This window comes from Panthera tigris, chromosome E1 (genome assembly GCF_018350195.1).
Source record: "Panthera tigris isolate Pti1 chromosome E1, P.tigris_Pti1_mat1.1, whole genome shotgun sequence".
Classification (NCBI taxonomy): domain Eukaryota; kingdom Metazoa; phylum Chordata; class Mammalia; order Carnivora; family Felidae; genus Panthera; species Panthera tigris.
In genome coordinates this window covers 22,947,063-22,970,271 of record NC_056673.1, presented here as the reverse complement: position 1 = coordinate 22,970,271, position 23,209 = coordinate 22,947,063, and the positions used below count along the sequence as shown (strand labels likewise).

The window sequence follows — 23,209 nt, the reverse complement described above, 5'->3', positions numbered from 1 at the left end:
CTCACGGTCCATGAGTTCGAGCCCCGCGTCGGGCTCTGTGCTGACAGCTCAGAGCCTGGAGCCTGTTTCAGATTCTGTGTCTCCCTCTCTCTCTGCTCCTCCCCTGTTCATGCTCTCTCTCTGTCTCAAAAATAAATAAACATTAAAAAAATTTAAAAAAAACAAACAAACAAGCAGACCATTTGTATGTAGATAGATGAATGTTTCCAAAGTACTTGCAATGGATTTCTTTAAATGAGATGGCCACATTTTTCAAAACTGTGTTTCTATTATAACCTAGTTCATGAGTCATGAGGAAGGAAGGAGAGGCTTCCTATGACAAGCTTAGAGTAGCACCTGGCACCAACTTGGGATGCAGTAACTGTTAGTGGCCTGATATGAGTCAGTGGAAAAGACTGGAGTCTGGTCATCAGAAGCACCCAGGTTCAATCCCACTAATCAGCCATGTGACTTTGAGGACCTTAATGACCTCTTCTATAAAATGAGAATAACCACCCTTCCTCAAAGTCACTGTGAGGAAGAAATGAGGTAAGGTCGTTCCCTTTTGGGTGATTCAGTCACCCTCAGATACCAAGTTACATATGTCACAAGAGCTAGCAAGAAAACATTCTAGAAGGTTGCATTTCTTAAGTTACACTTTTTTAAAATGTGTTTGCTTTTGTCATTGTTTATAGACAATTTTCTCTTAGATAATTCAGATGTCAACTTGTCACTATTCTGAATTATCCAAATTAGGAATTGATGAAGATTTACTCTGCCCAAGTCTTTGGAATGGAGTAAGGACCCTGTCTCTAATCAAGACCACTTCATGGATTCAGTTCAAGAATGCCCCCCCCCCAACCACTAAGATTTTCACGTAAGCAGTACTGAGTAGGCAGAGCACTGACGCAGGAACCAGGGCACCCAGGTTCTGATCCCATCGTTCATTGGCTGTGTGTTCTTAGCAAGTTACTTCTCCTCCCCTCTGCAATTGAAGAACATGGAAGAAATAATCCCTAGGGTCCTCTGCAGCTTTCAAATTCTGTAACTTTTGTACCGAAGAAGACCTTAGGAACGAGATGGGATCCCAGAATTTACAGATGAATGTCTTCATCTGTAAAATGGGGGAAATGGGCACAATGAGAGTAAATGAGTTGACACCTGTAAAGCCTTTAGAATAGTGGCTAGCTTCCTTTGGGGCTATATGTCAGAGAACCCTCCCCTTCCCAATCAAGCACTTTATAAATAACACACTTCCATGGATGAGAGGGGAAATACAGATCTGTAATGCAAGAGCAATTAACTTTGAAAGCAACCAAATAAACACCCAGTTGTTTCAAATCCGTCCTAACTGCCCTCTTCTGACCCCAAGGAAGCAGTGTCCTGACCTCTGATGAGGATCCCTACCCTAGAAGAGGAAGCTGAGGATGCCATCAAAGAAAGAGGTTTTCCACCACAAATGCCTATACTAGCTCTTCTGGATGGCAAATGGAGGTTTGCCCTGGAGGGCGGTTCTGGAGGAACCGATGAGCTCACTCTGGATCAGAGACAGTGAGGAGAAGAGAGAGCGAGCTCAAATTTCCGGAGCCTATTTCAGTTTTCTTTTCCGTTTTGTGCAATTTCACTTATGATATCAACCAGTGTGTGGCTACTGTTTTGGAAACTCCCCTTGGGGTGGTGCCCCCTCTACTGGCCTGACTATAAAGGGCCAGTCTGAGCTGCAGAGAATCCCTGCAGAGGATTCTGAGACAGCGGGTGGATCTCCCGCAGCCTCCACCCAGAAAGAACCATGAAGGTCTCCCCAGCTGCCTTTGCAGTCCTCCTCACTGCTGCCGCTTTCTGCGCTCCTGCCTCTGCATCCCCATGTAAGTCAAGTCCTGACCACTGCAGCCCCTGGGGCCAGACCTTTAGATTGGCCCAGACTTTGCCCTCTTTTCAACTGCAGTATTTATGCTGTCTGAACCCTATGATTTACATTCCTATATACTGCTTTACACAGTAAAGGATCTATTGTCCCTGATAGATCTCTAAGCCACTTCATGGCAGGGACCCTCTGCTCAACTTTTCCGTCCTCAAGGTCTACATCCAAGACCTTCGAGTGCTGAGTGTGGACTGATGCCAGAGGTATAAGCAGTCAGAGGTAGCCTAAACTGACCTCAAAACACAGCTAACTCATGCCTATCACCAGCAGGGTTTCTAAGAAACTTCTAAGCATTAGTAAAACCTTCCTGGGACAGTCATATTGTCCCCATTTCATAGATGGAAAAAGTGGGACTTGGGAGAGGATTTTTTAAAAATCTGGTACGGATCAATTATTAGGCTGATTGTTCTATATACCACATAATTTAATATTTGAGGCTACTATTTTAGTGGCTGAGCTTGACTTACAGATGGGGAAACAGAGGCCCAGAGGAGTTAAGTAACTTGCCTGAGGTCACACAGCTACGAAGTGGGGAAACTGGTGTTCAAATCCAGTTCTACCTGGCCCTTAAACACTCCTACTCTACTGGGAAATGGCAACTGACCCTTTCCAGGGTCATCCTGAATTAACGGACCAAGAAAAAGTCCTCCTTCTCTGTTCAGAGCCCTTTTTACCATTCCTCAGCCAGAAGCTCCCAGGATGCAATACATATGTTCAGGCCCCTCTTAGGGGTTGAGGCTGAGCCATGAAGTGTGAGTTTTGGAAACCTCCCTCTACCCCACCGTAGCTCTCAAAGAAAGCAACTTGTGAATCCATTGAGGATCCCAGGAGGGCAAGAATAAGGGCAAAGTTCCCAAGACAAGCCAGGAGGAAGCCCAGCATGTCCGCAGAACTGAAGGCAGGGGGTTATGGTGCAGAGGGAGGGGTCCAAGCAAGACTCAAGGATTAGATAAGGGATTGCAGAGATCTTCTCAGTTCTCTGTTGGAATCCCCACTCTGCTACTATGTGCCCATGGCCAAGTGACCGTAGCTCTCCGAGCCTCAGTTTCAACCAAAGGGGGGTAAAAGTCTACCCAAGATAACGTACCCAGCACAATACCCCATGTGCAACAGCAATGAACACAAGGGTCTCCTTTCTTTCTCCTCCCAGATGCCTCGGACACCACCCCCTGTTGCTTTGCCTACCTCTCCCACCCACTGCCGCTCACCCACCTCCAGGAGTATTTCTACACCAGCAGCAAGTGTTCCATGCCAGCAGTTGTGTGAGTCTCAGCCCTGTGGACCCTCTGGGGGGGTGGGGGGTGAGGAAGGGACACCTTTTGTCCCACAGCCAGTCCCCCACAGGATCCCTCTAAGAGGATGCCCTATCCGCTCCCACCCATCCTCCAGCTGCCCAAATAGCCATAGCTCCTCCCTCTGAGGCTTCAGACCCCCCCTTGCTATCACACAGAATTAGACAAGGGGTCCCCAGGGGGTCCTCCCCACTCTGATGCCCTGGATCAGGTCTCTGATCCTTAGAGACGTGACTTTTACTTTAACGTGATCTACAATGTTCCTGCGTGGAGAAAAGATCAATGTGGCCATCCCTCTCCAATTAAGAACCCCACATTCCCCCATATCTCACACCCAATCAAGTCCACCTACAACCACAGAGGATCTAGGGAGGAGAGGTCAGAGGTCAGGATCCTAGTTAGAGTGTATTTAAAAAAAAATTATCAGTTGGTGAAGAAATAATGACATAAGATTCTCCTTTTTTTTTTAATTTAAAAAAAAATTTTAATGTTTATTTATTTTTGAGACAGAGAGAGACAGAGCATGAACAGGGGAGGGTCAGAGAAAGAGGGAGACACAGAATCTGAAACAGGCTCCGGGCTCCGAGCTGTCAGCACAGAGCCCGACGCGGGGCTCGAACTCACGGACCGCGAGATCATGACCTGGGCTGAAGTCAGACGCTCAACTGACTGAGCCACCCAGGCGCCCCGAGATTTTCCTTTAAATGAAAACTAATACATTAAAAAAAAATTAATCCCTACTACCTAGAAGTGCCTGCTATGTATCAAATGTCTTTGTGTGTTCTCTATTTCATGGTAACAACTCTGTTAGGTATGCATAATTTTCTCCATGTTTCAGACAATGAAACTGAGACCCAGGGAGGTTTGGGGACTTGCCCAAGGTTGCAAAGTAAGTGAGGGATAGAGACTGTCTTTGGAGCCTCCTCTTTCTACTATAGAAAGGTCAATAGTTGCTTTTGAAATTTAAGATGAGGGGCGCCTGGGTGGCTCAGTCAGTTAAGTGTCTGACTCTTGATTTCGGCTCCAGTTCGGCTCCAGTTCCAGTTATCACAGTTCGTAAGTTCGAGCCCCACATCAGGCTCTGTGCTGACCGTGCAAAGCCTGCTTGGGATTCTCTCTCTCCCTCTCTCTCTGCCCCTCCCCCACTTGTACCTTCTCTCTCTCTCTCTCAACATAAATACATAAAGTAAAAAAAAAAAAGAGACTTAAGATAATAGAGACTTAAAGAACGCAAATGGGGCAATCATGAACTTTCCTATATAACGGTGAAGTTTTTTAATCCAAAAACTCCTGGGACACTTGCAAAACTATAGGTATTCAGCATTGCCTTTAGTTCTGGTGCATCCTTTGAAGTCAGTGGTAATATTTAGCACTACTAATTTTATTTCTGAAGGCAAATATTTTTCAAAAGAAAACAATCCTTCTTTGAGCACCTGTTATGGGCAGCTAGAGATTAATAAAGCACCATCGCTGCCCTCATGGGACTCAGTCTAATCCGAGGCAAAGACAGATGCAAAATGACTAGAGCAACCCTGAATAAAAACATTACAAAAGGAGAGCAGGAGCACATCCAACCTTGGGGTTGGAAGAAGGGACAAGTTTGCTGCAGAAGGTGCTGTTTGAGAAAAGCCTGAGGGACTGGGTACACTAGGCAGAGCGAATGTCGCCAAGACTCTCCTTTGGTTGACGCAGCATCCCTGTGTAGGAAAGCACTGGGACCTTGAGTGTCAGCACAATTATGCCAAAGCATCAGATCGAGTGTGAAGTGAGCTGGAAAGTCAGGTCCAGATAAGAAGCTGTTATGCTCATCCACACGAGCGGTACTGAGGCTGAACGGGACATGAAGGGAAGGGAAGGAGACAAGGGCTGAGTCGGCAAGCCCCGCCAGGTGATGTAAGGTCAGGAGCAAGGATGACAGGGGGTTAAGGGTGACATGAAGGTTTTGACCCAGATGGCTGGAGAACTGTGGGGCCCCCTGAAGTCTCAAGGAAGAGCTGTTTAAAGAGGAAAGAGCCAAGGTGGCAGCACAAAAACCCTGTGGCGATGTCCAGCACGGAGTGTGAGAAGGGGGGTTGGGAGCTAGGAAACAGTGCTGGCACTAGAGATAGGGCTTTTTTTTTTTTTTTTAATGTTTATTTTTGAGAGAGAGAGAGAGACAGAGTGCAAGTGGGGGAGGGGCAGAGAAAGATGGAGACACATGGGGCCTGAACCCATGAACCTTGAAATCATGACCTGAGCTGAAGTCAGACACTCAACCGACTGAGCCACCCAGTCACCCCGGAATTTTTTTATATAGGAGGAAAGGGTCTCTTGATACTAGAGTGGCAATCTATAGCAGAGTCTTGGTGAGCACTGGCTCCAGAGCTAGTCAGTCTTTGTTAGAGTCCCAGCTCTGCCCCTAGGCAGTTGCAGGAGCTTGCATCCATCAGTTAACCTCTCTGAGCCTCCATTTCTTCATCTGCAAAGTGGAGTGAAATAGGAGTTCTTCCCTCACTGGGTCAAAGTGAGAATAATGAAATGAAAAACGATATTAGAATATTCCCTGGCACACAGTTGTACCTGATATGTGTTAACTGCTCTTCCTCCTCCAAATACATGATTATATACATAGAAGTGACAAGTAAAACTTGATGAGTGAATGCAATTCGTTCACTAACTCATTCAATAAACATCCATTAAGCCCTAGGCCCAGTGACTTGGGGCGGAAAAAACATAGAGGGGCGCCAGGGTGGCTCAGTTGGTTAAGCGTCTGACTCTTGACTTCAACTCAGGTCATGATCTCAAGGTTTGTGGCGTTCAGGGCCCATATTGGACTCTGTGATGATGGTGCAGAGCCTGCTTTGGGATTCCCTCTCTCTCCCTCCCTCTCTGCCCCTCCCCTACTCATGTTTGCTCTCTCTCTCTCTCAAAATAAATAAACATTAAAAAAAAAACAACAACAGGGCACCTGGGTGGCTCAGTCGGTTAAGTGTCAGATGCCAGCTCAGGTCATGAGCTCACAGTTCATGAGTTTGAGCCCTGCATTGGGCTCTCCACTGTCAGCACAGAGACCACCTCAGATCCTCTGTCTCCCTCTCTCTCTGTCCTTCCCCCACTCTCTCTCAAAAATAAATAAAAACATTAAACACACACACAGAAAAGGGCAGCAATTTTGAGAACACATGTTCTCAACGGGCAGGTGAAGGTGGTTGCTCCCAAGAGAACAAGCAGAAAGGCAGGAGGGAAATCAGGCAAGTAGGGGTTCCCCAAAATGGGGGCAGGGAGAGAAACTTGGCCAGGAGGAGTTATTCTTCAGTCTCACATTCTTTAGGAGGAAACGGAGGCCTGAGAAACAAACCCTCACCCCAGATATTTGTTTCCTGCCCTTTTGATTTCCTGGCCACAGGCTAAGGGGGCTGAGGCCAGAGGATAGCAAGTCTACAGGATTTCCTGTCTGACTTCTGGCTGAACAACGGCAGGGTCTTGGTCTGGCTCCCTCAGCACCCAAATCAGAAAACAAACACTAGGAGGCACGAGAGCCCACAATATTCTGTTCCCCACCCTGCCTCTGCACACTAGAGCAGAAGAAAGAGAGATGGTCAAGGGGCTCTGAGTCTCAGAAAAGGAGAGGCAGCTTCCTTGAGAGCAAGCACTATCCAGGACAGAACCTAAAAAGAAACCAAGAAATCCTCGTTCCCACCAGACAACCTAAGCCTTCACTTTGAAAACATTTGGCCTCATAATGTTTGGAGAAAGGTCCAAGTAGACAGGGCTGGCCCAAAAGGAACATGTTAATTGGCACAGCACCGCTATCCAGGCCATGGTTTCCACCCCTGCACCCCTCCCCTGCTCCCCATAGAACCAGTATCCCAGCAAACAGATGAGACAGGCAGCTGGACCAAGCCCCAGCCCCACAGGCTTTGATACCTCCAACGCATGCTGTCAATACCTGTAGAGATAAGGCCTCTCACATGCTATCAACACCTGCAGAGATAAGGCCTCTCGCTCTCAGAGGCCTCTGCATTCTGGCCAGTTAACTGGTAGAAGTGCTTTGACTCTGGCAATATCTGGGGACCTTCAACCTCTGTGAGCACGATGCCCAGTACAAGGACCTTTGGTGTCATGTTGGTCTGATCCATCCTAAAGAAGAGGTCCCATAACATTCCAATAATAATACATGTGTGGTATTCCAAAACTCCCACACACTAAGTTTCATGACAACAGTGCAAAGTAGGAATTATCTCTACTTATATATTTTTAAGTTTATTTATTTATTTGGCGGCGGGGAGGGAGAGAGAGAATCCCAAGCAGGCTCTGCGCTATCAGCATAGAACCCAACTCAGGGTTCAATCTCATAAACTGTGAGATCATGACCTGAGCCAATATCAAGAGTCTGACGCTTAACTGACTGTGCCACCCAGGTGCCCCTCTCTATGTATTTTAGAGGTAAACAAATAGATTCAGAGGCCTTAAGTTATTTTCCAGGTTAAGTGGTAAAATCCAGACTCAGGTTCATGTCCTTTCATTCACCCCCACATGCGGAGATGTACTCATTTGTTGAGTATCTACCCGGTGCCACACACTGTGTTATCTAAAGAAAAATCACGTTTACCACTTCTTATGTCTCACCTACTCAACCGTCACTCAGTTCCTAGAAGACACCTCTTTGCTCTACATCTAGAGCACCCAGCACAGGGTCTGAGACAAAGAAGTTCAGAGAAAAGGCTAGTGGTTGACCAGCTCAACCCTGGACCCCTCAGACTCCATATCCCCTTAGCTCTCCAGGCTGCATATGTTTGTGTGGGAGTTAAAATGCACACAGATATGCTTCTGGCTTGGAGCCATATGACCCAAGAGAAAAGGAAACATCCTTTCCTTAAAAGCTACAAATCCAATCTCATGGAGCTTCAAGAATGCTCCACCCCAGTACCATTATCCCCAAACCTGGCTGTCCGGGTGCTGACCAGGTTTCATCCTGTTCTCTTCTCCCACAGCTTTGTCACCCGGAGGAAGCGCCAGGTGTGTGCCAACCCACAGAAGAAATGGGTGCGGGACTACATCAACTCTTTGGAGATGAACTAGGATGGAGGGCACCTAGAACCTGAACTTGTGCAAAGTTTCCTGCTGCTTCTTGTTTATGTCCTAACTAGCTTGGGAAAGTCCCCACCCACCCCTACTCCCACTCCCTCCTGGGAGGGTGCATACTCCACCACTAAGCAGCAATTATAAAAGCCTCCTCCATCTAAAGCTTCCAAGAGTTCCTGAGACTCTGCCTTATGCACAGAAAGTCTCTTGGCTCTGAGCTTCAGGCTGCAGCTCTGCCATCAGAAAGGAAGTCAGCATGTCTCTGGAGGCAAAGAAGGGAGAAAGACTGGGCTTCCTGTGGCCAAATCTCCCCTCGCAGCCCCTTCGCTGCGAAGGGCTGACTGGCAAATGTGAGAAATCAGCTTTCCATTAAAATTCTCGTCGCAAGTTACCAAGCAGGCTCCTGGTTTGATTTTCAACATTTGACACTGAATTTAGTGGCCATGTCTTTTAGTGACTTTTAACACACTTTTTTTGTCTTCAAGTATTTCTTTCTTAGGAGTTCAGATCAAATCTTTGTAGAATATTTCATAGTTTGGATCTGCCTGATCGTTTCCTCATAATTAGATCCAGGTTAAATATTTTGAGCAGGGACACCACATGGGTGCCGCTGTCTTAGTGCAGCACATCAGGGTACATGTCAGCTTACTGGTGGTCATGTGGAGTCTCATGGGCTTACTGGTGGTGATGTTGAGTCTGATGGCCTGGCGGCTCATGTTTTCTTGCCATAGCCAGCTCCCTGCTGTGTGCCAGGCACTATGCCAGGCATGGGGGGGGGGGTGCGGAGGGGTGGAGAGTGGAGAGGTGAATGAGCCACAAGCCACAATCTTTACCTTTAGGCAGATTAAATGTATGATACACACCTAAAAGGAAGCAATTGTTCAAAAGGCTGTGGTCACACTGGGGTGGCGGTGGTGGAGGGGAAGGATACCACTGAAGGAGGTGAGGAGGGGGGCCCAGGCAGACAAAAGAGACTTCAGAGATGAGATAATATTTAAATGAAATTGGAAAGATTGGAGGAACAGTTTAGCAGGTAGGAAAGGAAAGGACTTGCAGGTAGAGCGAACAACATATGCAAAAGTAGGAGGTCTGGAAGGCAGCTCGTCATGACACAGACAAAAGCCCAGTCTCTTGCTGCCAAGGAGGGAGGTGCGTATATAAAAGGGGCTTTCCCGTTCCTGCCATTTTCCTGGTGACTAGTCCTAAGAACCACCCCTGCTCCTCACATGGGCTGATATGAGCTTGACAGTTCACCAAATGCTTTGACTCTCCTTCGCATTTATGCCTCACCTCAGCCCCTCTGACTCCCAGATAGACATGACTTTCCAGCTTTTCAGATGAGGAAACTGAAGCTCCTAGAGGTAAAGTGACTGGCTCAAGGCCACAGCCGTTAGATGCCAAGGGTTGGGGGCGGAGCTGGAGAATGGAACCGGAGTCTTCCATTTACCTAGGAGACCTGGTTGCTCAAAACATTCAGAAGCTTCTACCCACAGAAACCCCGACTCCTCACCAATCCCTCTTGTGCCACAGAGGACAGGTCTCCCCCAGCTGTTCCCCCACATTCTCAACAGCCCTGTACTGCCCTGTCTGGGCTCCCTCTGGCCCCACCAGAAGAAGACGATGGCCTACGAAATATCAGCTGACATCCTTGACATCGCCACGTCGATGTTCAAGTACCCATGGCTGGAGTACCCAGAGAGGACCAAAGGTGAGGCTGGAATACAGACAGGAACAGAGTCAAGGTGGGGCCTGAAAAGAAAAGCTCTCTGGCTCCCTCTCCCAGACACAGGTCTGGTGAGTTCAACAAATCCACAGGAAGGGTCAGGGCAGGCCATTGGACACTTTGATGGCTCCCCACAGCCTTCAAAGTAAGTCACCAGGGCCCTCGAAGATGGGACATCTGTGTGTCCCCCCAGCTTCTGCTCACCTCTCTGAGCCCTGCTGTCTGCCCAGTTCCCCACCTCCCAGTCTTTGAAAGAATTTGTTCCCTGAACCGAACACTCTTCCCCCTTATCTATCTGGCTACCCCCTATGTGGATTAAAGACTGAGCCTGTGTATGATCGCCTCTGGAAAACCTTCCCTGATCCCCACAGCCAGAGTAGGGGGGCCTTCATCTGTACCACCTGTGCCTGTATCTTCACATTTTTCTCCCTTTGTTAGTTACTAGTAAACAGTTGTCTCACCAGCTAGACCAGTGGTTCTCAAAGTGTGTTCCCAGGACAAACAGCATCAGTATCTTGTTAGAAATGCAAATTCCCAGCCCCCACTCCAGATCTACTGAATCTATACTCAGACTGAGTGCCAGAAATTGATTTTAACAAGCTCCCCAGATGATTCTATGGCACACTCAAGGTTGAGAACCACTGAACAAGACCGCTGTTTTTCACCATCAGCTGTACATTAGAATCCTCTGGGGAGGGGTACCTGGGTGGCTCAGTCGGTTAAGCTCCAACTCTTGGTTTCGGCTCAGTTCATGATCTCACAGTTCGTGAGTTTGAGCCCTGCATCAGGCTCTGCACTGTTGGGATTCTCTCTCTCTCTCTCTCTCTCTCTCTCTCTCTCTCTCTCTCCCTCCCTCCCTCCCTCCCTCCCTCCCTCCCTTTCTCTCTGCCCCTCTGCAACTTGTGCTCTCTCCCGCTCAAAATAAATAAATAAATATTAAAGGAAAAAACAATCCTCTGGGGAACTCTCTAAAATACCTAAGCCCTATCCCCAGAGAATCAAATTCAATTAGTCTAGCATAGGGCCGAAGCAGGTTAAAAGTTCCCCCCAATAATTCTAATACACAGTGTTCACTAAATGCTGAATAAGTGAATGCCTAAAAGGGTGATTCCTAGCCCACCATTTGTACCACAGAACTCAGAAAAGCCATGGCTCCTGTTCGCCTGCCCTTGTCCCGCTACCAGGTAAGACCCCTAACTTTTGCCACCCTGGGAACTTTGTTGAAGTAGGAGGGTCAGCAGATGGTCCCTTTTCATTAAGGCCAGTTCACAGAACCCTTACACACTCACCCCTGGGGCTTCCACTAACTCTGTGTGACATTGGACAAGTCACTTTCCCTCCCTGAGTCTCAGGAGCTTCCTCTGTCACAGGCTCCCTGTCCTGCTCCATTTGTAGAGTTGCTACAACATATTATCTGTAAGGCCTGGGCTATGCAGGCAGTGCTTAATAATGAGTCATCATTATTCATTAACACAGGGATCCTCATAGTTAGAGTTGCCAAATAAAATACAGGATGCCCAACTAAATTTGAATTTCAGATAAACAATGAATACTTTTTTAGTATAAATATGTCCCAAATAGGGTATCCAATACCTAAAATCTAAATTTAACTGGACGTCCTGTTTTTCATTTGCTTGGTTTTCACTAAATCTGACAACCCTGCTCATTGTGAATCAATACTACACTTTCTGAAAAAATGGCAAAGATTTGACAATCTTCACTATGATCTTCTCAATCACCAAACTGAAAACCACTGGCTGAAGCCCCTCTTCTTTGTTGCTCAAAGAACTGACTCTGAGGAAGACTGGAGAAGAAATAGGAATGAATCCAAGACAAATCTGCAGAGAAAGCCCCTGACCTACACACAACCCTTCACTATAATCAGAGCTACAGTTTCACAACCATTTAAGAGATAGATTTTTTTAAGTTTATTTATTTTGTGAGAGAACATGTGCATGAGTGGGGGAAGGGCATAGAGAGGGAGAAAGAGAGAGAATCCCAAGCAGGCTCCATGCTGTCAGCGTTGGAGTCCAACACGGGGCTCGATCTCATGAACCTTAACATCGTGACCTGAGCCAAAACTAAGAATCGGGCACTTAACTGAGCCACCCAGGTGCCCCTAAGAGATAGAGTATTTAAAGAAATTCTGCTTTTCCAATGACACTGTTAAATTCCATGAGAGCAGGGTAGCACCTGCTTCCCCAGCACCTAGGACAATGCTTGGCACTTAGCAGGTGCTCAGTAAGTACCTGCTGCATGCCTGAATGAAGGAGCAGTAGCCTGTCTTTTCCCCTCTTAACTCCACATCTGCCTCGCCCCTTGCCTTTCCCATCTCCTTGCCCTGATGGCCTTCTCAAAGTGCTCTGAGATCCTCAAATAACCAAACTGTGTACTAAGACTGGTTTACAGATCAACAATGGCTTCACAATCTTTATCCCATTTGTCCTTTGCAACAACGGGTACAGAGAGAACAAGGATTATTAGCTCCACTCTGCAGATGAGAAGACTGAGATCTTGGTGGGTGAAGTAACCTGCCCAAGTCACACAGCGTAGGGGTAGGAAGTCCCGGACTCTAGCTCAGATGAGAGACTGAAGGGTGTCTCTCTTACCTAGTCCCCTTTTTTTTAATGTTTATATATTTTAAGAGAACGAGAAGGGGAGGGGCAATGAGAGAGGGAGAGAATCCCAAGCAGACCCCTGACTGTCAGCACAGAGGCCTACATGCGGCTTGATCCCATGAACCATGAGATCATGACCTGAGCCGAAATCAAGAGTCGGGATGCTTAACTGACTGAGCCACCCAGGCATCCCACCTAGTCCCTTCTTATCCTGGTCCTTTTCCTGGCTGAGGAACACCCCCCTGCCACTGTTGTGCCACTCACACCCCCCAGATGCCAAAGGAGGAGTTTCCCCCTAGCCCAGAGTGCTGGAGGCAGCACCCAAGCAAGCCACTTTCAGTGCCTTACTGCTACTTCAAGAAGCCTGAGGTCTACACACACTGGCACACCCTATATGATAAGCGACAAGAACGGGAGGCCGAGAAGATGCTGCGGAAAATGAGAGATCACCCTAGGTGTGTTTTGACCTTTCCTATTCTCCACACCCTCCACACTTTCTGGAAAAGAGAAGAAGGAGAAGGTAGGAGTGGGAGAGGGGGTGGGGCAAGCCCAGCTTATGATCCCAGAGAGGACCCTGGGATAGGAGGAGGTTCATCCGTCTTCCTCTGGTCCCATCTCTGAGCTGGGCTGAGGATCAAGGGCAGAGGAGAGTTTGTGAAGTAGGAGGGAGGGAACAAGGGGTCCAAGGCCAGCCTGTGCAATTTCTCACACAGGCAACTCAAAGAGGGCACCCCCATCCAAAAATTCCATCTCCCTATGAGCAAGCTGACTATACAATCTCAGATGGGATCCAAGCCCTCAGACCCTGCTGGGGACCCCCTGAAGTGGCAAAGATTAAAGGTCAGGGACCACGGTGGGAGGGAGAATGGGGAGACTCCCTTTGTGGGTGTCCTTACCTTGGGCTCACATTATCCTTCAGCCCTCAGTCCCTGCCTGCAAAATGGAGGGAGGAAAGGAAAAGGGACTGGATTGGATGAGCACCTGTTTGAAGTTCTACAACTATATTTATCCCTTTCTTCCTTTCCACTGGCTCCCTTGGATGGGCAGGAACTCACAAAAAGCCTGGAATCTCCCAGAGAGCCTGAGCAATTCTATGCAGCACAGGTGAGAGGTGGCAAGGGTGGTGGAGCATAGTCACAGGAGCTAGCTGAGCTGGGGAGGAGAAAGATGCTTGGGGGAAGAAGTGAGGGAGGGAGGAAGTATTCCAAGGCAAAACTCCAGCTGTATCCAAAGGACAGTAACTCATAGGGGTGCTGCCTGAGGGCTCTTCCCTTTTCTCCACCCCTGTTCCTGCAGGCTCTGGGGTGCCTGGGCGTCAGTGAGCAGTTTGTCATGGAGGCACTATGGCAGGTGGTGAGTCTGAGGACACATGAAGCTCATGAGAGGAGGAACAGGGTCTGAGGTGTGTAGAGCACGGGCACATGGGCACAGACAAGGCTTACCAGGGTGCAACGATGCTGGGTCAGATGCAGTGAGGAGAGCTGCCAGTGTGCAGCATGCACTATCTCATGCCCTTGGCTTCTCTGAAGGACAGCTTGATGGGGATAGAAGAATGTGAAGGCCCCCTTTGTCTAACAGAAAGACCCTCAACTGAAAAGCCAGGAAAGAACTTGGACTGAGTTCATTCTCTACCTTAACTGATTTAATCCCCCGTGTTTATATGCCAATTTATAATGGGGAACATGCTTTCTTGTCCATATTCTCATTTAAATCTTACAAACTAGGAATAGGTGGTAGTATCTGCACTTTTCTAAAGATAAATGGAAGCTCTGAGAGTCCAGGTGACTTGCCCAAGGCCACATGGCTACTAGATACCGGATAGGGATTTGAACGAAAGTCTTACTCCCAAGTTGTGTTCTTTCCATTGCACCGCCCTGCCTGTAGTCTATGTTTGAGCATAGACAGGTCACCCTCTAGACTTGGTCTCCTCATTTGTAAATGAAAAGTTGAGATGATTCTGAAAGCTCTGACATTCCATCAACTTATGGCATGTTTCCACCACCTGCCTCTTAAATCAGGCCCAAACCGGTTCAGAGAAAGTGAAGTCTGAGGCCTGTCGAAGCCTGGCCCTCCTGGGTGAGTATGTCCTCTCCCTGGGGCAGGTGAGGGGGGTGGGGAGAAGTAGGGAAAGGTGAGAAAGGAAGCAGAGGAGCTCCTTTCCCCTTTGAGTAAGGAAAGTCACTTCAGCCTAGCACTGTGGGCAGAGAGAGGAAAGTGGGGTGAAAAGAGAGAAGAGACTGGAGGGAGAGAGAGAGCCCCTGGAACTGCAGCCATGAATGAGTGTCCTGAGAAGATGGGTAACACCTCAGGACCTAGTACTTAGAACGTCTGTCTTGAGGGCACAGTCGAGTCAAATGAATCCTGGCAGAGAAGAACAGTCCCTGAGGCTCTGCCCTGACCTGAGGACCCTCCCTGTCCAAGGTTGCCTGAATAAGCACGTGATCCAGGTTCTCATCACACAGTTGAAGGGGCAAAATGAGGAGGAAAGGATGGATTCTCTGACACGGCTACGAGTGGCTCTCAACTCCCAGGCTGCTGTCCCCAAAGACAAGGTGACTGGGAGGAGAGTCAGTAACTGGGGCAAGGTAATTGATGGTGTTGGCTGGGGTTAGGTCAGGGAGAAGGTAACCCGGCTCCTAGCCTTGATGGGAGAAGACACTGTCTTTGTGGAGTTCCCTGTGGAATAGCTTCCCTGCACAGAAGCACTGGCATAGCCACTTCGTGGTCACACGAGCTCTGACAAGCCAGCTTTCAGAGCCGCAGTTTGTCCATTTCTAAACTCTTGACAGTAACTACACTCATCGTGGTGAGCACTGAGTAATGTACAGAATTGCTGAATCACTATATTGTACACCTGAAACCAACATAAAAATTAATGGATTAGGGGTGCCTGGGTGGCTCAGTCAGTTGAGCATCTGACTCTTGATTTTGGCTCAGATCATGATCCCGGGGTCGTGGGATGGAGCCCTGTGTCCTGCGCTGTGCTGAGTGTGGAGCCTGCTTGGGATTCTCCCTCTCTCCCTCTGCCCCTCTCCCTAGCTTGCACTCTCACCCTCTTTCTAAAACTAAAAACCAATAATGGATTAAACCAATAAATAAAATGAAGATAGTAATTATAACAATGATGGGAAGACTAAATGCAATGTAGGTGAAGCATCTAGTTCAACGCCTGTGCTTTTTAAGTGGTAATCATTATCCTTAAAAACCTACTAAAGAAAAAACCTCTCTCAAGAGGGGAAAGGGATCAAGAGTCTGCTGACACTAACCAAATTTTTTCCCCTTTTAGGATCCTCTTACTTTGATCCCATCACTGTTCCACGTGAAGTAGAATTCATCATCCATCCATTTACTCAACAAATATATATTAAACAGCTATCACATGCCAGGCACTGTCCTAGGCCCTTGAGATACATCAGTGAACTAAACAGGCTAAGATCCCCTGCTCTTGTGGAGCTTACCTTCTAGTCGAGGAGATATTTAATAACCAATAAACTTAATTATATAGTATGTTACAGGTAACCAGTGCAGTGGAAAAATTATATAGCAGGGTGAGGATGATCAGGAATGCCAAATGGGGACAGGAACAGGTCGTAGTTTTAAACCCAGAAGGGAGGGAAGGCCTCATTTAGAAGGGGTCATCTGAGCAAAGACATAAAGAGGGTCAAGGCGTTAGCCTTGCAGGTTATCTGAAAGAAGGCATTCCTGGCAGAAGGACCAATCAATGCAGAGACCCTGAGGCAGGAGCGTGCTTGGATGGTTAAGGGACAGCAAGGAGGCCAGTGTGGCTGAAGCGGAGTGGGAATAAAGAAAGCAGTAGGAAATGAAGATATGTCAAAGTAGTAAACAGGAGACTCAATTATACTAGATCTAGATCTACTAGATCCACTAGACTAGATCATACTAGGTCATTGCTTTCTGGACGACTTTAGTATTTGGGCTTTTTACTCTGAGTGAAGTAAGAAGCCATTACACATTTTGAGCAAAGCAGTGACATGATCTAGCTTACATTTCAAAAGGTTCACTATGACTGCTGTTCTGAGAAATATGGGGAGGTGGGGGTGGGGTGTCAGGTGTAAGCAGAAAGACCAATTAGGGGCTACTAAAGCAATCCTGGTGAGATATAATGGTGGCGTGGACCACGGTGGTTGCAGTGGGGCTAGTAAAATTCTGACAGGTAGAATGTGAACTATAAAAGACAGTGAGGAAACAAGGATGAAGCCAAGGTTTTGGGCCTAGCAGCTGAAGGATGGAGTTGTTATCGACTAAGATGGAGAAAGCTGCAGGTGGAACAGGTTTGAAGGTAATATCGGAAGTCCTGTTTTGGACAAGTTATGTTTGAGATGTCTATTGGACCTCCAAGGGAGACAGCAGGTAAACAGTTGTATGTACAATTTGGAGTTTAGAAGTCTGAACTAGAGAAAGGAATTTATAAGTTGTTGGCATACAGACAGCATTTAATGTCATTCAATTAGATGAGGTCAGTAGAACCAAGAATCAAGTCTAGGGGCATCCCAACATTAAGAGCTCAGGGAGAAGAGGAAGAACCAGCAAATAATGATAGGTGGCCAATAGGTAGGAAGACAACTCAAGAGCCTTGAGATTCTGAAAATCAAGTGAAAAACATATATCAAGGAAACAAATCAACTGTATCAAATAATATAAGGACTGAGAATCAATACACAGATTAACTATGCAGGAATCCTTGAATATCTAAACAAGAACAATTTTGGTGGGGGTGGGTATAGGTCTGACATAATGAGTTTAAGAGTGAACGGGAGGAAAGAAATTAGAGATGGCAAGAATGGACAATTTTCCAAGTGTTGTTGGAAAGGGCTGTAGTTGGTACTGGGGGTGGATTTTAGAAAAAAGAAAAATAACAGCATGTTTCTATTCTAAGGGATAATGATCCAGTAGTCAGAAAAATGATAATTTTGAAGGGAGAAGAAAGAGTTGTGCACAAATGTTCTTGATTTGGTGAGGAGAGATGAAATCTAACACACAAGTAGAGAGACTGACTTTAGATAGATGGTCAGAGTACCCAGTAGTAAGAGAAAGGGAAGAACATATAGGTGCAGGTGTTGAAGGTTGGATAGAAATGGTGGTTAGGTGTCTTTGGAACTTCTTTTCTAGTTGCTTTTATTTGCTCAATAAAGAAGCAAGGTCATCAGCTGAGAATAAGAACAGAGGAAGAAGTGTTAGAGGTTCCAAAAGGACAGGGTGTGAATCAGGAGAGGGAAAAAGACTTGCCCAAGGAAAAACAGTATGGTTACTAGGTAGGACTAAGGGTCTACGTGAGGTTTGTGTTCATATGTTTAAAGCAAGATCAGCCATCATGACTGTGGGCTTTTCTCCAGAAAGTACAGGCACAAAGTGGGAAGTTGACTACAATGAAGCAAGAAGAGGTAAAGGAGTTGAGTGAGGCAGAGAAGTGACTATAATAGGACCATGAAGTTTAAGCTGGGTAGAGAGTGAAGAAAATGAGCAATAAAAAGGTGCTCAGTGAATTGTTAATCCTTGTGGAGTCCAACAATTACTGGCATCAGGAAGTTAGCTGGAAAGATAAGCGGTGATGGTCAGAGAATGGGATCCATAAAATGGAGATCATGGAGAAGCCGTAGTAATGGGTAATGATAAAAACCTGAGAATTAGGGGCTGACACAGAATGAAGGACAAGGTTATTGGATAGCAGGAGTAGGATCAATGGCATGTATATTTTTTAAATGTCAGGAATTAAGACAGCAGAAGTGTTAAAGAGAATGACATCCATCCATCCAGGATGGATGTCATAGAGAAATGAAGGGATATGACCTAGGAGCATGTGGATGACAGCAAAAATAAGGGGACATGGGTAAATTAATCTGATGACATGAGATTCATTTTAGGGAGGAAAAAGAATGCTCTGGAAGTAAGAGTGAACTGCCCTCTTAACAATGTCTGGATGAAGATATAGTTCCCCTGCCTATTTCACTTCTTGTCTCCCTCAGAGAACTCAAGTCGGGGATGAAGAGAAGTTGGTGCCTGTTCTGCAGATGTTGATAAAGAAGTCATCGAATGAAGCAGCTGTGGAGGCAGCCTTGTGCTTGGGTTTCCTGAGGCCCTGCAGCAAAATAGCCCAAGAGTTCTTGCTGCAATGCCTAAGCCAAGGGTCCAAAACCCAGCGGATGAAGGTGTGAGGGGCAGAAGGCTGGACTCCCTGGGGAGTGCTGGGGAACCAAAGGCCAGTGCTGACTTTGGTACAGTTTGGACCCCGTCATACTCAACCAAAGAAGCTTCAGCAGGGAACACTGTGGGGTCCTCTGTGTGTCTGTGAATATGTATATACATGAGTATGGGGTCACGTAGACATGAGCATACATGCATATGTCTGTGTATGTTTGATTTGAAATAGTGTTCATTTTAAATGTGCACATATGTGGGGCTCCTGGGTGGCTCAGTCGGTTAAGCGTCCGACTTCGGCTCAGGTCATGATCTCACGGTTCATGAGTTTGAGCCCTGTGTCGGGCTCTGTGCTGACAGCTTGGAGCCTGGAGCCTGCTTCACATTCTGTGTCTCCCTCTCTCTCTGCCCCTTCCCTGCTCATGCTCTGTCTCTGTCTCAAAAATAAATAAAAACATTAAAAAAAAATGTGCACATATGTGCACACATGAACTCATGCTCTCACTCAAGAGGCCAAGAGGCAGGAGAATGGACCCCAACTGTTCCCTGTGAGTTTTAGGCTCAGCCCTCAAGCCTACCTGGCCATCCAGATGCCTCTTAGCCCCTGTACACCCCATCCCACCTGCCTGCCCCCCACAGGCACTTAGGATGCTGGTCAAGATGATGCATGTACACTCAGCCACAGTCATCAGGGCCATCCTAGACCAGCTGTGCTCTTCTAGTGTCCTGGAGGTAAGGTCTAAGGCTACCTAGCACCCTTCCTTCTCCAGCAATAGGATGGGAATGATGAAGAGGGATGATGAAGAGTCTATCCTTCATACTTCCCCACCTCTGCCCTTAGCACCGCTTTGAAGCCACCCAGATGCTCAAGACCATTGGACTGGAAAAGATCCAGGCACAAGGGCTGGAGGGATTCACATTTGACCTGCTCTGGAGGAAGACTTACAATGAACCTTTCCTTGTGAGACCAAAGCTCCCAAGCCCAGGCAACCCAAACCCATCTCCTCTCCCTTCTCTGAAGACCTCCCTGACTTGGCTCCCATCACACTGCCCCAAAACGTATCACATTCACTCTAACGCATTCCCTGTTCCCCTAATGCAGCCCATGTTTTCAAGCCACCTTGCCTTTGCAAGGGAGGCAGTTCTCTCAGCACAATGACAAGTCAACCCTCCCTCCCTCCGCAAGGTGAAAACTATCTCATGCTATTATTCACTCCCTCCCTCCTCCTGCCTGTTATAATACCATTGCTGCTGCAAGGCCAGTCCAAACACCTCCTATGGAAAGCTTTCCCAAATCACCTCCACCAGAATCAACCCTGCATTCCTCTGTGTTCCTTTGCTTTTATCTCTATTGTACCTTGTTACAGAACCAGCCACAGAACTTCCAAAGCCATTTTTCTGAAATGTAAATCAGATTGTGTCTCACCTCTGCATAAAATTTTTCAGTAGCTCCCCAGTGCCCTCAGAATGGCTTACACTGCCCTTCACCACCCAAGGCCTGCTCACCTCTCTAGCTTCAGCTTTCCCCACTCCCACTCACGGCCACACACCAGCTATGCTTAAGATCACCCTGTCCTGGTTTATACCTGCTATCTCAGTGTAACTCCTCAGAGTGCCCCACTCTGAAGAGTCTCGGTGTGGTCACCTAGCTACGCTGAACTCCTTTTTGTTTCCTAACCTCTCTGTGCTCTCTTGCCTCTAAGCTTTTGTACATGCCTTCCTCTCTGCCCCAAAATCTCCCACCCCCACCCTTCTACTGGTTAACTCCCATCCACCTTTCAGGCTGCAGCTGAGGCATTGCTTCCTCCAGAACATCTTGCTGGTACCCAGACTGAGGAGGCCCTATTTTCACCCTATACTTAGCTCATTTGTAACACTTACCACAGTAGTGTACATGTCTACTCACCCGCATGCTTCCCCTACCAGACCTCAAGGCAAGGACCATACATAGCACAAGGTAAAGGTTTGTGAGCACTTAAAGGCACACTCCTGCATTCCTTTTCTCTACTGTCCCACCTTAATCCTTCTTCAGGCTATGAGAAAGGCTGTGGCTGAAACTGTGGAAGAGCTGAAGATGAAGCCTACGATGATGAACCTGGTGGAGGCGTGAGTGGCTCAGGCTGGCAGAAAGGGGCACAGGGTCAGAGAGAGCTGAGAATCTGATCCCAGTTCTCTTGCCTGTGCCCCTGGCCAAGTTACTTTGACCCCTGGGATTTTCATTGGCAAAAGGGTACTGCTAACACCTATCACTCAGGGCTGCTATAAAATATAAAACATAAAAGCTCGTATTAAGATGAGGACATGAAAGGGACCTGTAAAAGGTAGAGTTCTGGGGGCACCTGGGTGGCTCAGTCAGCTGAGCTTCCGACTTCGGCTCAGGTCATGATGTCATGGTCTGTGAGTTTGAGCCCTGCGTCGGGCTCTGTGCTGACAGCTCAGAGCCTGGAGCCTGCTTCAGATTCTGTGTCTCCCTCTCTCTCTGACCCTCCCCCACTCATGCTCTGTCTCTGTCTCAAAAATAAATAAACATTAAAAAATAAAAATAAAAAAATAAAAAGGTAGAATTCTGGACAGATGCCAAGTCCTAATTGTCATTTGGTACCTCTTGGCAAATTGTAGTATCTGCCTTTCCCTTCCCAGCCCCTTTCCTAACCCAAGAAACAAGAGGGAGAAATTGATGTAATCAGCATCACTCTCTGGCCTTGTGCTCGATTCACTCTGGGCTGTCAGAAGAAACAACCAGCCCTCCTCCTCCTACCCTCTAACTGGATAACACATTCACTTCCTTCCACACAGGCAACTAATGAACTCAAATGCCACTGCGCGCCAGGAAGCAGTCATCTCTTTGGTAAGGCCAGCCCTGCTTCTCTGACCAGATGTATTGATGGCAAGGGGAGTAGGCAATTGAGGGCAATTACTTCAGGGAAGAAAGGACTGTAAAGTTTGGGGAGGTTTGGTGGTTTATATTAGAATTCCATCCCTACCACGAATTCAGCAATGACCTTTTCTTCAGGATTGGAAGTAGGTGGGATAAGGGACAGGAGATGGGTATGAGAGGCATTGCTTAGGTATTGCAGAAATTGTCTTGACTCTTTCTGGTGAACAGTATGTACTGGAACCCAATGCGGTGGCCCCAAAAGGGAAGGAAAGGGATACACCTCAGCTGGGAAGCCACAGCTCCCCCTCTCTCCAGGCCAGATGACAGGGTCATCATGGAGACTAGAATGGAAAAGAGCACAGATGGGGCATCTTCCTAGGCTGACTACTTAGGCATATTCTGCCTCTGCCAGGGCGTCCTGGGGATCCACAAACCACAAGTGTTCCACTTGCTGTTGGACATGCTAGATGCGGAAAAGAGCCAGGCTGTGAAGAACAGTGTAAGGCATTCCTGCCCACCTCTTCCTCTTCTCTACCCTTCCTCCAAGCCTCTCCCATCCATCCTTACCACTTGCTCTTTGTCAGGAGGGAGGAAAGGGAATAAGCCCTCACACACTATACCTTGACTTCATTCCGTGGGACCCCAGTGGCCTGTGGCCAGAGCACCCCCTCACTGGGACACCCCCTCCCCTCCCAGCCTTAGCCTGAAGTAAACCAGCCATAGGACCTTTGTTTCAATGCAGCTACAAGAAACATTAACTCTCCTGGCCTCAACTGATCCTTGGATCCAAAACAAGCTAAAGAACAAGGTTCTCTTTGTATATGAAGCACCTAAGACCAATGAGGAGGCAGAGCCTACAAGGTTCCGCAAAGACCCTGAGAACCCAGAAGAGTTAAATATCCAAGACTTTCAACTAGCACAGCTGAACCCCTTGTTTATTGCAAAGTCCAGAGCCACATCAGACCAACAGAAAAAGCTGAATGCCCAGAGAGAGTCTGCCTTCTATCTCACTTCTACCTTCCCAACATGTTTCTCTAAACCAAAACACAAGGCACAGGCCACAGGGCCCTGGGTGCCAGGGATCAAGAAGCAGCTCCAGATCCTTGCTAAAACCTCTCAATAGGTCAGTTCTTTGGGCCTAGCCCCCATTCTCTTCCTGAGGTTACTTCTCAGGTTCCCCTGGGAAAACAACCTATACTTATCTTCCATGAATAAATGAGTGTCACTCTACCTACCACTGCTGTTCCTTTTGTCAGAGGCTACACTGAAACTCCTGTCTCCACACTCTTGGTTATGTGTTATTTTTCATTTGTTTCAACCGCTTATTTATTTTTGAGACAGAGCATCAGCCGGGGAGGGGCAGAGAGAGGAGAGACAGAATCCAAAGCAGGCTCCAGGCTCTGAGCTGTCAGCACAGAGCCCGACCCAGAGCTCGAACCCATGAACCGTGAGATCATGATCTGAGCCAAATGATCTCAGATGCTCAACCGACTGAGCCACCCAGGCGCCCTGAGTATTAATTCACTCAGTCACATGTCCTTCTCAAAAAGGCAAAGAGAAGACAGAGACAGAGCTGTT

At 47.5% G+C, this 23,209-nt stretch overlaps 2 protein-coding genes across 5 annotated transcripts; both read left to right on the top strand.

The window, feature by feature from the left end:
* The first annotated feature begins 1,691 nt into the window (after nt 1–1,691).
* CCL5 (C-C motif chemokine ligand 5) lies at nt 1,692–8,354 on the top strand. The gene is made up of 3 exons (XM_007096044.3): nt 1,692–1,844; nt 3,051–3,162; nt 8,166–8,354. The coding sequence occupies exons 1-3, from the start codon at nt 1,769–1,771 to the stop codon at nt 8,251–8,253; spliced, it is 276 nt and encodes a 91-aa protein (XP_007096106.1). The 5' UTR covers nt 1,692–1,768; the 3' UTR covers nt 8,254–8,354.
* A 1,388-nt stretch (nt 8,355–9,742) lies between these two features.
* On the top strand, nt 9,743–22,920 carry HEATR9 (HEAT repeat containing 9). 4 transcript variants are annotated; one of them, XM_007096045.3, is made up of 15 exons: nt 9,743–9,964; nt 11,114–11,163; nt 12,871–13,052; nt 13,311–13,437; nt 13,645–13,701; nt 13,894–13,950; nt 14,616–14,673; nt 15,019–15,149; nt 18,582–18,764; nt 19,393–19,485; nt 19,595–19,714; nt 20,786–20,859; nt 21,550–21,601; nt 22,044–22,130; nt 22,374–22,920. In XM_007096045.3, exons 1-15 carry the CDS (start codon nt 9,877–9,879, stop codon nt 22,752–22,754), a joined length of 1,740 nt encoding a protein of 579 aa, XP_007096107.2. In that variant the 5' UTR covers nt 9,743–9,876; the 3' UTR covers nt 22,755–22,920. The 4 variants fall into 4 exon arrangements, with proteins under 4 accessions (XP_007096107.2, XP_042821903.1, XP_042821904.1 ...); XM_042965969.1 differs by having other exon boundaries at nt 15,019–15,182; XM_042965970.1 differs by lacking the exon at nt 19,393–19,485 and having other exon boundaries at nt 15,019–15,182.
* Nucleotides 22,921–23,209: the final 289 nt, after the last annotated feature.